Source organism: Macaca nemestrina, chromosome 13 (genome assembly GCF_043159975.1).
Source record: "Macaca nemestrina isolate mMacNem1 chromosome 13, mMacNem.hap1, whole genome shotgun sequence".
Classification (NCBI taxonomy): Eukaryota; Metazoa; Chordata; class Mammalia; order Primates; family Cercopithecidae; genus Macaca; species Macaca nemestrina.
This window is the reverse complement of record NC_092137.1, coordinates 117,770,749-117,783,983: the sequence shown is the minus strand read 5'-3', so window position 1 is coordinate 117,783,983 and position 13,235 is coordinate 117,770,749. Positions and strand designations below refer to the sequence as shown.

Below are 13,235 nucleotides of genomic sequence, written 5' to 3'. Positions count from 1 at the left end.
CAAGTGCTGCCACGACCAGTGGGTCTGTGGTTCAGGTGCTGATCAGTTTCCTATTTCCCCACCTCTGCTTAAAGGCTGTTGCTGAGCCAGCCCATCCAGCCCATGATGCCCGGGTCCTGTGACGCAAGGCAGCCCTCGGAGGTCAGCAGGACGGGACGGCAAGTCAAGTACGTGGACCCTGGCGGGAGGCAGGAGGCAAGCGCTGGCGGAATGGTTCCAGGCTGGCCAGCCTCACCCGCCTGGGCCAGCAGCACTCACATGAGCCTTGCACTAAAGGCAGGGTCTGAGTGTGCCCACAGCTGTGAAGGGGACACTGCCCCTCAGCTTTTCTTCTACCGTGTCCCATTTAAGCAGAAAAAAACTCCGTGCTCCATGCTTAGAGCAGCACTGAATGAAACAATTCACACCCTGCCGTTTGCCATCATCTTCCGACTTCCTTACAGGTCTGAAGCCCTCACCCCTGGAGACATCCCTGGAGGGTGTAGCGCCATCCCCCTTCCCAAGGACCCTTCCCCGGGCTCCAGCTGACATCGCCATCCCCCTTCCCAAGGACCCTCCCCCAGGCTCCAGCTGACATTCCGCAGGCACACTTGGTGCTCTGTGCTTCTGGCACTGTCCTTGGGCCCTTCCCTCCCAGACGAGCAGCCCCGGCTCTCCCTTCTCCACCCTCCTCTCCACTAGCACTCACAGGACCAGAGCAGCTTTACTCAGCTACTTAATTCCTGGGGACAACGGTTACTGGAGACACGGGGAGAATAGTTTAAAAGTTGCTGGAAAACAGTTTCTGGCCCTTGGGAATGAGGCCGAAATAGAGCTATCACACAGACATCCGCTTCATATTAACACTGGCTGACTTCGTGTCCAGAGCTCACCAGGACGGTGCTAGCCGATCAGGCCTGGGATGCCCTCATGTAGAGGGCTCGCAGGCACCCCCAGGCCCCTCTCCCTGGAAGTCCTTCTTCTGTGCCCTCCTTCAGCCAGCACTGAGAGGAACGGCAGATGGTTCCTGCCTTTCTGAGGGTCAGGGTCTGTATGTTCATTATTTCATTTCATCCCGACAAAATCCCTAGGGTGTAGGCACATGCTTGTTTTTTGTTTTTGTTTTTTTTAAACCAGTGAAGAGGCTGGGCTTTCAGGGGGTTAGATTACATTCTCGAAGGCCACACAGTGCAGATGGTGGGGCTGGAGGCCAGCTAACTCCAGGCCACAGGCCCCTTTGGCTCCCTGAATCTTCAAAGTCCACCTTGTTGGCCCTGTCTGGGATCTCCCCACACCTCAGGATAACTTTCTAGGCAGCCTCTGCCCCTGAGACTTTCTGACCCTCCCTTTGGTCACAGGACGGTAAGGAGGGACCTGCAGGTGGTGGGGAGCTGTCTGTAAAGTTCCGTTCATGTCTATCATTAGGCGGGGGGAAGTGGGCTGGTTTTGCTTTCGGATTTTACCTGTTCTTCCTAAATGATCTAAATAAGTGGAAATAGGCTGGGCGCAGTGGCTCATGCCTGTAATCCCAGCACTTTGGGAGGCCAAGGTGGGCGGATCACCTGAGGTCAGAAGTTCAAGACCAGTCTGGCCAACATGGTGAAACCCCATCTCTACTATAAATACAAAAATTAGCCAGGCATGATGGCACGTGCCTGTAATCCCAGCTACTCAGGAGGCTGAGGCAGGAGAATCACTTGAACCAGGGAGGTGGAGGTTGCAGTGAGCCGAGATTGTGCCACTGCACTCTAGCCTGGGCAACAGAGCGAGACTGTCTCAAAAAAAAAAAAGAAGGAAAATGGAAGCAAAAATTCTTGTTACATCACTTTCCAGAGATGCTTAAAACACCCTGAACTAGGCAAGTATGGAAAGTTTTTCCTCTGGGAACTCTAACTGCCATTTTTGGTCAAATCGATAATGTATACCCTCCCCATCTCCCTGACTGTCTCTTCCAGACACGACCTAACGGTCCACCCTCCAGGGCGTGTCAGGATCTGCCTCCCACACACACAGCTGCCTCCTCAGGGGAAGTCTGGAACCCCCACTGCCTGTCACAGATGACCCCAGGCAGCGAAATCACACCTCCAAAAACATCACGCAAAGCAGACTTCTCTCCAGTCTCTTTAGACATTTGCTCCTGTCCGTAACCCCAGATTGTTCCTAAGTGGCCTTTCTCTGCTCCTTGTTAGTGGACCATTATCATCACCATCTCTTTCTTTTTTAAAAGATGTTTTGTTTTGTTTTTTGAGATGGAGTCTTGCTCTGTCATCCAGGCTGGAGTGCAGTGGTGCGATCTTGGCTCACTGCAACCTCCGCCTCCCAGGTTCAAGCAATTCTCCTGCCTCAGCCTCCCAAGAAGCTGGGATTACAGGCATGTGCCACCATGCCTGGCTAATTTTTGTATTTTTAGTAGAGACGGGGTTTCACCATGTTGGCCAAGCTGGTCTTGAACTCCTGACGTCAAGTGATCCATCTGCCTTGGCCTCCCAAAGTGCTGGGACTACAGGCATGAGCCACCACACCTGGCCTAAGAATGTTTTATTGTGGCAAAATATACATAATTTTACTATTTTAACCATTTTTAAGTGTGTAGTTCCATGGCATTAAGTACATTCACAAGGTTGTGTGACCATCGCCACCATCCAGCTCCAGAACTTTGTCACCTTTTCAAACTGAAATCCTGTACCCATTAGACACCCACCCCCAATACCCCTTCCCCCTAGCCCCTGGCAGCCACCATCCTACTTTCTGTCCCTAAGAATTTGACAACTCCAGAGCCCTCATATAAGAGGAATCACACAACATTTGTCATTTTGTGACAGGCTTATTTCACTCTGCATAATGTCTTCAAGGTTCATTTATGTTGTAGCATGTGTGAGAATTTCCTTCCTTTCCAAGGCTGAATAATATTCCACTGTATGGACAAACCACTTTTTTAATCCATTCATCTCTCAGTGGACCCTTGGATTGTTTCTACCTTTTGGTTATTGTGAATAATGGTTTATAATAATTGTTTATTATATAGTGGTTTATTCACAATAAACCAAAATATGATTATACACATCCATGGATGTACAATTATCTTTTTCAGGTTCCTGCTTTTACTTCTTTTGGGTATATACCCAGAAGTGGAATTGCAGGATCATATGGTAGAATGGTCATTGTGTGTGTTTAATTTTTTGAAGAATTACCATACATTCATATTAGTCCATTCTCACACTGCTATAAAGACATGCATGAGCCTGAGTAATGTATAAAGAAAAGAGGTTTAATTCGTTCACCATTGTGCAGGCTGTACAGGCTTCTGCTTCTAGGAAGCCTCAGGAAACTTACAATCGTGGCAGAAGGTGAAGAGGAAGCAAGCACAACTTCACATGGCCGGGAGGAGAGAGAGAAAGAGGGGGAGGGGCTACGCACTTTTAAACAAACAGATCTAGGGAGAACTCTGTCACAAGAACAGCAAGGGGGAAGTCCCCACCCACGATCAATCACCTCCCATCAGGCCACACCTCCAACACTAGGGATTACAATTCAACATGAGATTTGGGTGGGGACACAGAGCCAACATTTAACACAGTGGCTGCAGCATTTGACAATTCCCAGTAACAGAGCACTAAAGTTCCAATGTCTCTGCATCCTCAGCAACACCTGTTACTTCCTGGTTTTTTGATAATCACCATTGTAATGAGTGTGAAGGGACATCTCATTTTGGTTTTGATCTGCTTTGCCCTAATGGCTAGTGATGCTGAGCATGTTTTCATGTGTGTGTTGGCCATTTCTAGCTTCTCTTTGGAGAAATGTCAGCCCCATGCCCGTTTTTTGATTGGGTTGTCTGGGTTTCTTGTTGTGCAGTTGTAGGCATTCTTTATATATTGTGGTATCCGTCTCTTATTAGATATGTGATATGCAAATGTCTTCCCCCACCCCGTGGGCTGCCTCTTCCCTCTGTTGATAGTGTTGATAGTGTCTTTTGATGCAAAAAAAGTTTCTTTTTTTTTTCTTTAAGATGGAGTCTCACTCTGTTGCCCAGGCTGGAGTGCCGTGGCATGATCTCTGCTCACCACAACCTCCACCTCCCGGGTTCAAGCTATTCTCTTGCCTCAGCCTCCCAAGTAGCTGGGACTACAGACACCCACCACACCTGGCTAATTTTTGTATTTTTAGTAGAGACGGTGTTTCACCATATTGGTCAGGCTGGTCTTGATCTCCTGACCTTGTGATCTTCCCGCCTCAGCCTCCCAAAGTGCTGGGATTACAGGCATGAACCACTGTGCCTGGCCAAAAGTTTCTATGAAGTCCAACTTACTTGTTTTTTTCTTTGTTGCTCATGCTTTGGGTGTCATATCAATACTGCTTTCTTAAAGGACCTGTTTTCTCCTTCCCACGTGCAACAGGTACGCACAGAGCCAGACCGTGTTTCCAAATCCAGATGCACACCCTGTCAACAGCAGCAGCACCCCGATGCCCGTCCTGCTGATGGGGCAGGCAGTGCTCCACCCCAGCTTCCCCGCCTCCCAACCGTCACCCCTGCAGCCCGCACAGGCCCGGCAGCAGCCACCACAGCACTACCTGCAGGTGGGTGCCAAAGCCCAGGGGGCCCCCGTGCAGGCCTGGGAGCCGGGCCACACTCCGTACCCCGAGTCTCAAAGATATTTTATTCCCTTGCTTTCAAGGTTGTTCTATCCCTAGTATAGAAGTAAGCCCCAGAAAGATTCTCATTTGATTGTTTTTCATGCTTAAAGGTTATGAAGTCTATATCTACGGAGTATGTGAAATTACGAGTCGGCTATTATGCCTTATGTGATTATGTGCTGAAAAGGTTCCTTTTTAAAAAAGTAGTTTTTACTCAAGGATTTGCATCTAGACATGTTCATAGTTTTTAGAGCAGAAGTCAAAAAACATTGATGACTATGTTGGACTTTTCAGTGTGTTTATAAAGTCCTATATAAACATAAAGTTAAATCACATTTAGTTAAAGATCCACTAACCTGCCTTAGTAAATACAGTGATGTGTGAAATTGGGCTTGCCAGGAAAATTTGGAGCTCATTTACATGTGGTCACTACTTAGAAGGCAAAAATCACTTCAGGCAAGTGCCAAGTATGCCAAAAGCAGGGAGGGTGAGAGCCACTGGTCTGCAGGTTCACTTGGGAGCCACACGTCTGCGTCTGCCAAGCTCCAGAAGGGCCTGGCCTTCCCTTGCCCATGTGCAGGGTGCCCCTTTTCACCCAGCCCTTCTGTGTCCTAGGGGGCTTCCTCCCTGGCCTGCAGCTCCACCTGCACCTGCAAAGCCATGGAGAATGAGCAGAGGCTGAGTCCTCTTGAGTACTGTAGATAGCGATGAAGATAGCTGTCCTTGAAGTTCTAGAATGTAGTTTAATTCCAATGCTGCTAAGCCATCTGTGCTGTAATTTTCGGATCTCCCTGACCCCACGCATAGTGGGAGTCAGCTCAGACTTTGGCTTTGCAGATCTTGTCAGTTCTCGAGACCCAGAAGTGATTTTGGATGGGAAATGAGCAACAGACAAGTTTGCACGCACCTGTTGCATACAAGATGCAGGCTATGAATACAGAGAGCTCTTCGGCCCACTCACTGTCCTTAGGGGCCTCGGGGTGGGGTGCAGAAGGTGGGTTAGCACAGAGTGCAGTCAGGCTCGGATTTGGGAAGAGTGGGAGTGCTGTGGTGGGGAAGCCTTCATGGAGGAAGGGACTTGAGAAGAGGGAGGGCTCAGAAGGCATCCACTGCCGAGTCTGATGTCCGGGAAATGCCTGAAGTGTGGGAGAGGGTGAAGATAAAGGGACAGTGTTCCAGCCAGACAGCCTGGGCAAAAGTTCAGGGCAGCTGTGCCTGGGCAGCTTTGAGAGCAGGGGGGTGCTGGGTTACTTGCAGGAGGAGATTTCATGGAAGGGAATAGTGGGTGGTAAGATTGAAGTTTCCAAAGTCAGGCTTTGGCCAGTCGAAGCTTCTAAACTTCCAATCAAGATGCTCCTAGTAGGTGCTGGTGAAGCTGGAGGTAGCTACGGTATCAGGGACCAGCAGTGAAAACTGTGCAAATTGTATGTGTGTTTGGATTCTGCCCTGTCAACTATCTGCATGTGGCCTCAGGCTCCATCATCCAGAAACATTCTGGCTATAATGCAGATCATGTGCACGTGTTTATGAAACCATTCCCCACAGCCACAGGCCTAGGCTGATTGGGCCAGAAGGTGCCCCCGCTATTGGCGGAGAAGTTAGCTTCAGAATTCACCCTAAGGTTCCTTTCGTCCCCATCCCCACCACACCCCCAGGTCTTGCCAAAGCCACCTCTCCCCACATGACCCCCCAAGAAAGACAGCCCTATAGTCTAACTCAATCTGCAGCATGCCCCACACTGCCCTGTAAGACAGCTGAGGGGCAGACATCAGAACCACCTCTGAAGCCCTTTGTTCTTTTTTTTCTAGGTACAGGCACCAACCTCTTTGCACAGTGAGCAGCAGGACTCACTACTTCTCTCCACCTACTCACAACAGCCAGGGACCCTGGGCTACCCCCAACCACCCCCAGCACAGCCCCAGCCCCTACGTCCTCCCCGAAGGGTCAGCAGTCTGTCTGAGTCATCAGGCCTCCAGCAGCCGCCCCGATAGTGCCCCGGCACTGAAGTCGGGACACAATCAGCTTTAACCAATGGATGAGGGGGGTGGCCACAGGAGATGGGGAGAGGAGTCTGAACTAAACCCCTGGCTTTTGTGCACACTGCATATGTTTCAGAACTCCTGGATGGTAACCATCTCTGGAGCGCAGTGCTTGCTGCAGTGGAAATGATCAGGAATACTGACCGTGTTTCTCTTGCCTCCGAGGTTCTTGGGCACACTCTATAGCCATACTGGACAGGAACCAGGTGCCCCGTGTAGGCATCGTTGGTCGGTTTACCTTCAGAGATGGCGCATCTCGCTGCATCCCCCAAGAGTGCACTGGTTGCTCTAGCCACCTGCGGCCCGCCCATCTGCGCTAGCTGGCCTTCACTCTCTTGATCATCTTTCCTTTGTATTGGAGAAGGACTGGGTCAGAGATCTGTTGGAGAGAGAGAATAAAGAGATTATTTTTCATTATTTTTAAATGGTTGTTTTTGTTTTAATTTGCACAGCTGCACAGAGGAAATAACTTAGGCACTTTCTGTTTTTTTAAAAAATAATAAGGTCTCATGGCTTCGTTCAGAGACCACAGTAACAACAACAGCCCACCAATCAGAGAAGCTGGTTGTTATTAACCAAGCTACAGATTCACACTTTCTGGCCTAAACCCTAATGGGATGAGGCTTTTCACCCCATGCCATGCTGGTGGTGATTTTTTAGCCCCTAAATAAAACACTGGACTGTTTCCTGTTTACTTCATTGATTGCAACTACAAAGGTGGACTCAAAGCAAAGCACAATCATGCCAGCCAACATTCCAGAATTCTGCTGAGAACTCCAAGCCTGTGAGGGGAGAGGTTTCACAAGCCAGACAGGCCTGGGGGACTGCAGTCCCCAAGGAGACCCCGCCATGTGCTGGCCCTTTGAGTGAGAATGCTGCATCTTTCTACATATCTTCATGAGAATACTGAGAATTGGATTTTCCTTTTCAAAATGCACTTTGCTTTTTTTGTATGTTTTGTTGAGATGTTTCTAAAGAAAAGATTTTATGTAATTATAAGATGAAGCGTAGTGAATTGTACAGTCGTTGTAATAATGACCTATTTCTATATAAAATAAAATTGTATGGCTTATGTGTAAATTATTTTGTATCTGAGATACCAGTTCCTTTCCCAAATATAAAAGTATAAAAGTTTTCTTGTGTTTTTCTGTGAGTGAAAATTTTGTAATAAATTAACAAATTTGTACAATTTCCTCTGTCCCTTGTTATACATCCCTGCCTACATCTTTTCACCAGTAATTCTTTTTTTCTAATTTCAAGATGTTTCAAGGATAATCAAAGATACGGAAAAGATGAAAGCAAGCAATCAGTAAGTCAGGCAGAGGCGTTCAGCTTTTTGAGCTGCAGTATTTGCATCGGCCTGTCAGGTTCTGATCTTTGTATTAAAGTTTGTGCCAGAAAAACAATGGTTTACTGTAGAAGTGACAGCAAAACAAAACAGAAAAAAAGTTTCTGGAAACATCTCAATCTTTTCTTTTTTCTTTTAGACAGAGTCTCTCTCTCTTTCCCAGGCTGGAGTGCAGTGGCACAATCTCAGCTCAATGTAACCTCTGCCTCCTGGTTCAAGTGATTCTCCTGCCTCAGCCCCCCGAGTAACTGGGATTACAGGCACCCACCACCATACCCCGCTAATTTTTGTGTTTTTAGTGGAGATGGGGTTTCGCCATATTGGCCAGGCTGGTCTCGAACTTCAGACCTCAAGTGATCAGCCCACCTCGGCCGACCAAAATGCTGGGATTACAGGCGTGAGCCACCATGCCCCGCCAACATCTTAATCTTGACACAGGTAAAATCCATGGAGGCGACCAAGACATTCTCCACCAAAGCTCTCATTTATAGCCCATCATTAAACTCACTCAGCCGGAATTGCATGGGGTTTCGCCACCAACATTTAGATATCAGTGATGTGGGCGGCATATGTGTGTCTCAATATAAGATGTGTACACATATGCCATGTTGAGGGTGGGAGCATAGCCGCAGCATCTAGAAGATTTCTGCCAACTACAGACAGCCAACCCATCATGAGGCTTCATGGGGCTGAAGGAGGGTACCCTGGTGTACTGTGGTTGAGAACCACTGCAATGGCAATGCCCTTTCCAAAAGCATTGGCCCAAGAGAGCAAAGTTCTTTCCCTGCTGCATTGCTATGGCTCTCTGCTCCTACTCCTCCCGTGTAGAATGCGGATGGCTCTTCCCAGTTCTATGACTAGGATCGGTTTTGGATGGCAGAGATGGTGCCGTATAAGTACATCCAAAAAGTTTTATTATGCATACAATTGTTCTAATCCTGAGAAAAAGGTAAGTGAAAATATTTTGCGCACACTAGAACACTTACTCTTTAAAAGAACCAGAAATGAACCCGCTTCTTAAAAATGCTGTGTGAAACTTTATTCACTATTTTTACATGTTTTATAAATGCAAAGGTTTCTAGGTCTGATTTGTCTGTAAAAGAATTTGTATTTTAATTTGCTGTCAGCATATTTTTAAGCAGAACAATATTTTTAATGGACAGCATATTTATCGTCCTAGGATTTTCTAGCTGGAAGTCATTTAAAAAGGGCAGAGTGTGCCTTGCTACTAATTTGATTTAGCTTTGCTTAAATCTTACACGTGTTCAGAATTTGGATAAACTCAGAAAACTCTTATTGTGTAATATTTCTTTAAACCCACATTCATCATGGGAATTTTAATCCCTAAACTTTTGATTCATTAAAGTTTGCTCATTAAAAGGCTATTTTGCAACCCTGTCCTATTTCCAGAAAGACCATGACCTATTTGGAAAACTATAAAGTCTTGGCTGATGTGAAATGACTGAAATGTGAACTGGGAGCACACTGTTTATGATCTTTTCAACTAAGTTAAAATGTCTCTACTGTCTCTAATTCAACTAAAATTCATTACATTAATTTTAAAATGTTGTTTGTGCATGCAACATGGGGAACTAGCCAACTGTTTTAAGCCATGACATTTCACACTCTTGTCTAAATTATCTGGTAACATTTGTTTTGGTACAAGACTGCTTTGGTTTCCCTCTTCACTTTGTGTAGGCACAGCCTGAAGGTCTCCAAGTCTGCCATTATTGTCCCAGAGAAATAACTAATTTGCATCCTCTAGGGACACCTGTTAGCAGCTTTTTGGGCAGACATGCATGAATTTCATACTATGCATACAAACAGCTTTATTTTTCTGGAGAAAAAAGCTCATTGGACACACAAAAAAGAAAACAACTCTTGTAGAATTTTTGCCTAACCACACTTAGGCACATCTATGATATTGACTCATTTTAAAATTACAATTACCTTTTTTATATGTCATGTTTTATTTTAAGCATGAAGACAGGAACTCATGGCCTTTTATGAACTCAACTTTTCTAATTGACCATTGTTATTTATTTCATGCTCAAATTGGTACAACCCGGCCAGTGAGAGCCGGCTCCTATGTTTGGCTCTTTTCTCTTTGTAGCATTGCCCGTCAGAAATCAGACTCCAGATTTCCTTCTGGGAACAATACAGTCAAGGCCCATACTGATTGATTGATTTTTTTATTTTTCCTATCTCAAAGCATGGAGACAACTACCTCCAAGGAGTCCTGATTCCTTTTAGTTTTAAAAAAAAAAAAAAAAAAGAGATTAAAATCTAGACGCCTAGAGTAAGACTAAGAGCTGGTATTGGGTCAAGTGCTGCCTCTGTTGCTATTACTGGGTCATCCTGTTGTGATGGAGCTGAAAACATTTCCAGTCATGAAATCACATTGATTTCTGCAATGTAATATATATTATACTGTAGTCTACTTTTCTAATGTGATTTTGTTCAGCATTTTCACCTAAACTGACATTCCATATGAAGACAGTTATGAACTGTTGATTTTAATTTCAAATACCTCCTGTGCCATTCCTCTCCTCTCTGTCATATTAGTTGCTGCCTCATTTGGGCCCCATTTAAGCTGGGTCACAGAAACAGCCTCCACACTGACCTCCCAGGCCTGGGCTACCCACACTACCTCTTTAGCACCTCTTCACCACCACGCCTCTTTCCTTTTAAAAATCTTTCGGCGGCGCTTCTTGGAAAGTTCCACTGGACCTTTCTGGAGCTCAGTCCAGCATGAAACTGCCAAGGAGGACTCCTCTAGCCCCTTAGATTTGTCGCCCCTAAAGCTGGTGGACGGGAATGCAACCTGTCTACTTTCTTGCTGCCCCCACAGGGAAGCATTCAGATCTTGTTTCATTTTAAGGATTCTCTGCTAATCAGTAAAAGTAAAAACATGTGAGTGATTAGCCCAGCTAACAAACACCAGAGAGTTATAAAGTTCATATTATGTGGTTCTGGTCTCTTTGAGGCCCAGCAGTCACTGACCTGGTCCCTGGGGCTTAGGAGGGAAAGAGAAGCTGGAAGCGTCTGCAGAACTCTAGGCAGGCAAATGATTTTCAGTCCTCAAACCTAACAGTCCTTCTTATACCTCTGTTCAACCTTTATGTGAAGCAGGAGAGTTGACATCTTAGAGGGACGTTTTGTAGATTCCTACTGGAGGGGTCTATTTATTTCAACAAGAGGTAGGATCTACTCACATTTTATCAGTTATACGGAAACTTGAGTCAGCTGGCACTAGACTTCTGATTTATTACAGTAACACTTTTATTACCTCTAACGGATGGTACCCTAGAAAGCTGTCCCTTAATCCCTCTCTAGGTGCTGGGATAGAAGGGGCAAGATCCCATCTTCAGAGAGTGATTGCAGGGAGCCAGGATCAGAACAATGATCTGAAAAGGGCCCTGAGGTATGAAAGGCCTGAGGCAGGCTTTAGGGTGCCTGAGCAAGACGAAGAGGTGGCGGAAAGGAGATGAGAGCAAGCACCATTCGGTTGAAACAAATTGTGCTAGCCCCTTTTCTTCCTTGTTAACAGAACCCCACTTCCGTGCATTAAAAGCAATGTGTCTAGCCTGTAATCCTAGCACTTTGGGAGGCCGAGGCGGGCGGATCACAAGGTCAGGAGATCGAGACCATCCTGGCTAACATGGTGAAAACCTGTCTCCACTAAAAATACAAAAAATTAGCCAGGAGTGGTGGCAGGTGCCTTGTAGTCCCAGCTACTTGGGAGGCTGAGGCAGAAGAATGGTGTGAACCCAGCAGGCGGAGCTTGCAGTGAGCCAAGATCACGCCACAGCACTCTAGCCTGGGTGACAGAGAGAGACTCCATCTCAAAACACACACACACAGAGAAAACAACAACAACAACAACAAAAAAAAGCAATGTGTCTAGCCCAGCCCAAAAAATACACAACTCATCATTAGGCCAAAGTAATGATGACAATCCCATTCGCTTTTGGCGGGTATGTGCTCTCCCAGCCTAACTGAAATGGAGTCCCTAGTTCTAGCCAATGACAGGCAGAAAGCTACAGGAGGTTTCTGGAAAGGCCTTTGGAGTCTGATAAGAGGCATAGGGGGAGGCTTGCTTGTCCAACACCATCTCTTGCCTTTGAGGACTGCTGGGAAACCTACAAGTGCAACATCTACCTTGATACAGGATGCAAAGATTCCTCATGAGATCAGAGTCCCTGTTCCAGCCCAGAAATTGCCTGCCTCCAGTCTTGTCTGTGAGGTCCTGAAACATGTCCACTGCTGGAAACTCTGTTAGTAGGTTAGGGGTGACTTGGTCCGGGCATTTTCCCGTTCACCAAAGTGCCAGGCATTAAGTGGACCCTTTCAGCTTGGGACATCAAGCTCTTTCGTCCTGAGAAATTTCCCTTAAATTCAAGGTACCATCATCATGAAGTTTCACAGCTTTAAAGAGAAGATCCTAAAATCTTTCAGAGAGAAAAAAATAACGCATCACTTCTCAACCACACCGAAAAATGGAAGACAATGAAACCTGCCTTCAAAATGCTGGGGAGAAATTCTTTTCAATTTAGAATTCCATATAAGCCAGAATTTAAATTTGAGGGTTGAATAAATTCTCAGATATCTGAGGGCTCAGAAACTTTTTAGCTTGTGTACTCATCTTACGAAACCACTAAAAATGGTGCGCTCCTGTGAAAGAAGGGAGTTCGTCAAGAAAAAGGAAGACATGGGTCCACAGATCCAACTGACTGTCTCCGAATCTCTAGGCTGGTGACACGCAGTTCCCCGTTCTCTGGGGACCTCCTCAGATCTCCCTGTCGTGTCATCTCACATCTGTCATTTCTCGGGTCATATCCAACCCACTCGGTCACCCATGCACCCGGACGACGCGACAGGCCTGTGGCTCCACCGCCCTTGACAGCAACGACTGGCAATCCCGTGCCGGCCCTGCTCGACGCAAGCACCTCCAACGCCGGGCTGCGTCTTAGTGACTCTGGGACCGCCAGCCAGGTACCTCGCTCGACTCAGGCTCAGTCAGTGTTGGTCGGATGCATGAATGAATGCGGAAAACAAACGAAAGTCTCTCTCCCTGGCCCTGCTCCCATACATCTGTAGGCCTGGGTTTTGGTTTTATCCGAAGACTTAGACACGAGACGCAAGTTCCTTCGCGGAGCCAGACGGACTCCGTCAGAGAGAAGCTGGACTCGAGCTCGCGGCCCAAAGGCGCGGCCCCGCCCCGACGCCCTTTCGCT

At 46.8% G+C, this 13,235-nt stretch overlaps 1 protein-coding gene and 1 long non-coding RNA gene across 9 annotated transcripts in view; one reads left to right on the top strand and one right to left on the bottom strand.

Moving 5' to 3' along the window:
* The window catches only part of LOC105490104 (neuronal PAS domain protein 2), a 175,949-nt gene extending 168,874 nt beyond the window's left edge, over positions 1-7,075 (top strand). For 5 of the 6 annotated variants that reach the window (XM_011755417.3, XM_011755418.3, XM_071077254.1 and 2 more), the window contains 3 exons: positions 75-167; positions 4,374-4,554; positions 6,420-7,075. In XM_011755417.3, coding sequence (XP_011753719.1) covers positions 75-167; positions 4,374-4,554; positions 6,420-6,602 — 457 coding nt within the window. In that variant the 3' untranslated portion in view covers positions 6,603-7,075. The remainder of the gene's footprint in view (positions 1-74; positions 168-4,373; positions 4,555-6,419) is intronic. The other variant, XM_071077255.1, reaches the window with a different exon arrangement.
* On the bottom strand, positions 3,227-13,162 carry LOC112428091 (uncharacterized). Of its 3 annotated transcripts, none has more exons than XR_011612111.1 (2): positions 12,519-13,162; positions 3,227-7,029 (listed from the first exon to the last, which is right to left on the bottom strand). It is a non-coding gene; the product is annotated as an uncharacterized lncRNA (long non-coding RNA). The 3 variants fall into 3 exon arrangements; XR_011612113.1 differs by having other exon boundaries at positions 12,998-13,162; XR_011612112.1 differs by lacking the exon at positions 12,519-13,162 and adding an exon at positions 12,160-12,512.
* Between the last annotated feature and the right edge of the window lie 73 nt (positions 13,163-13,235).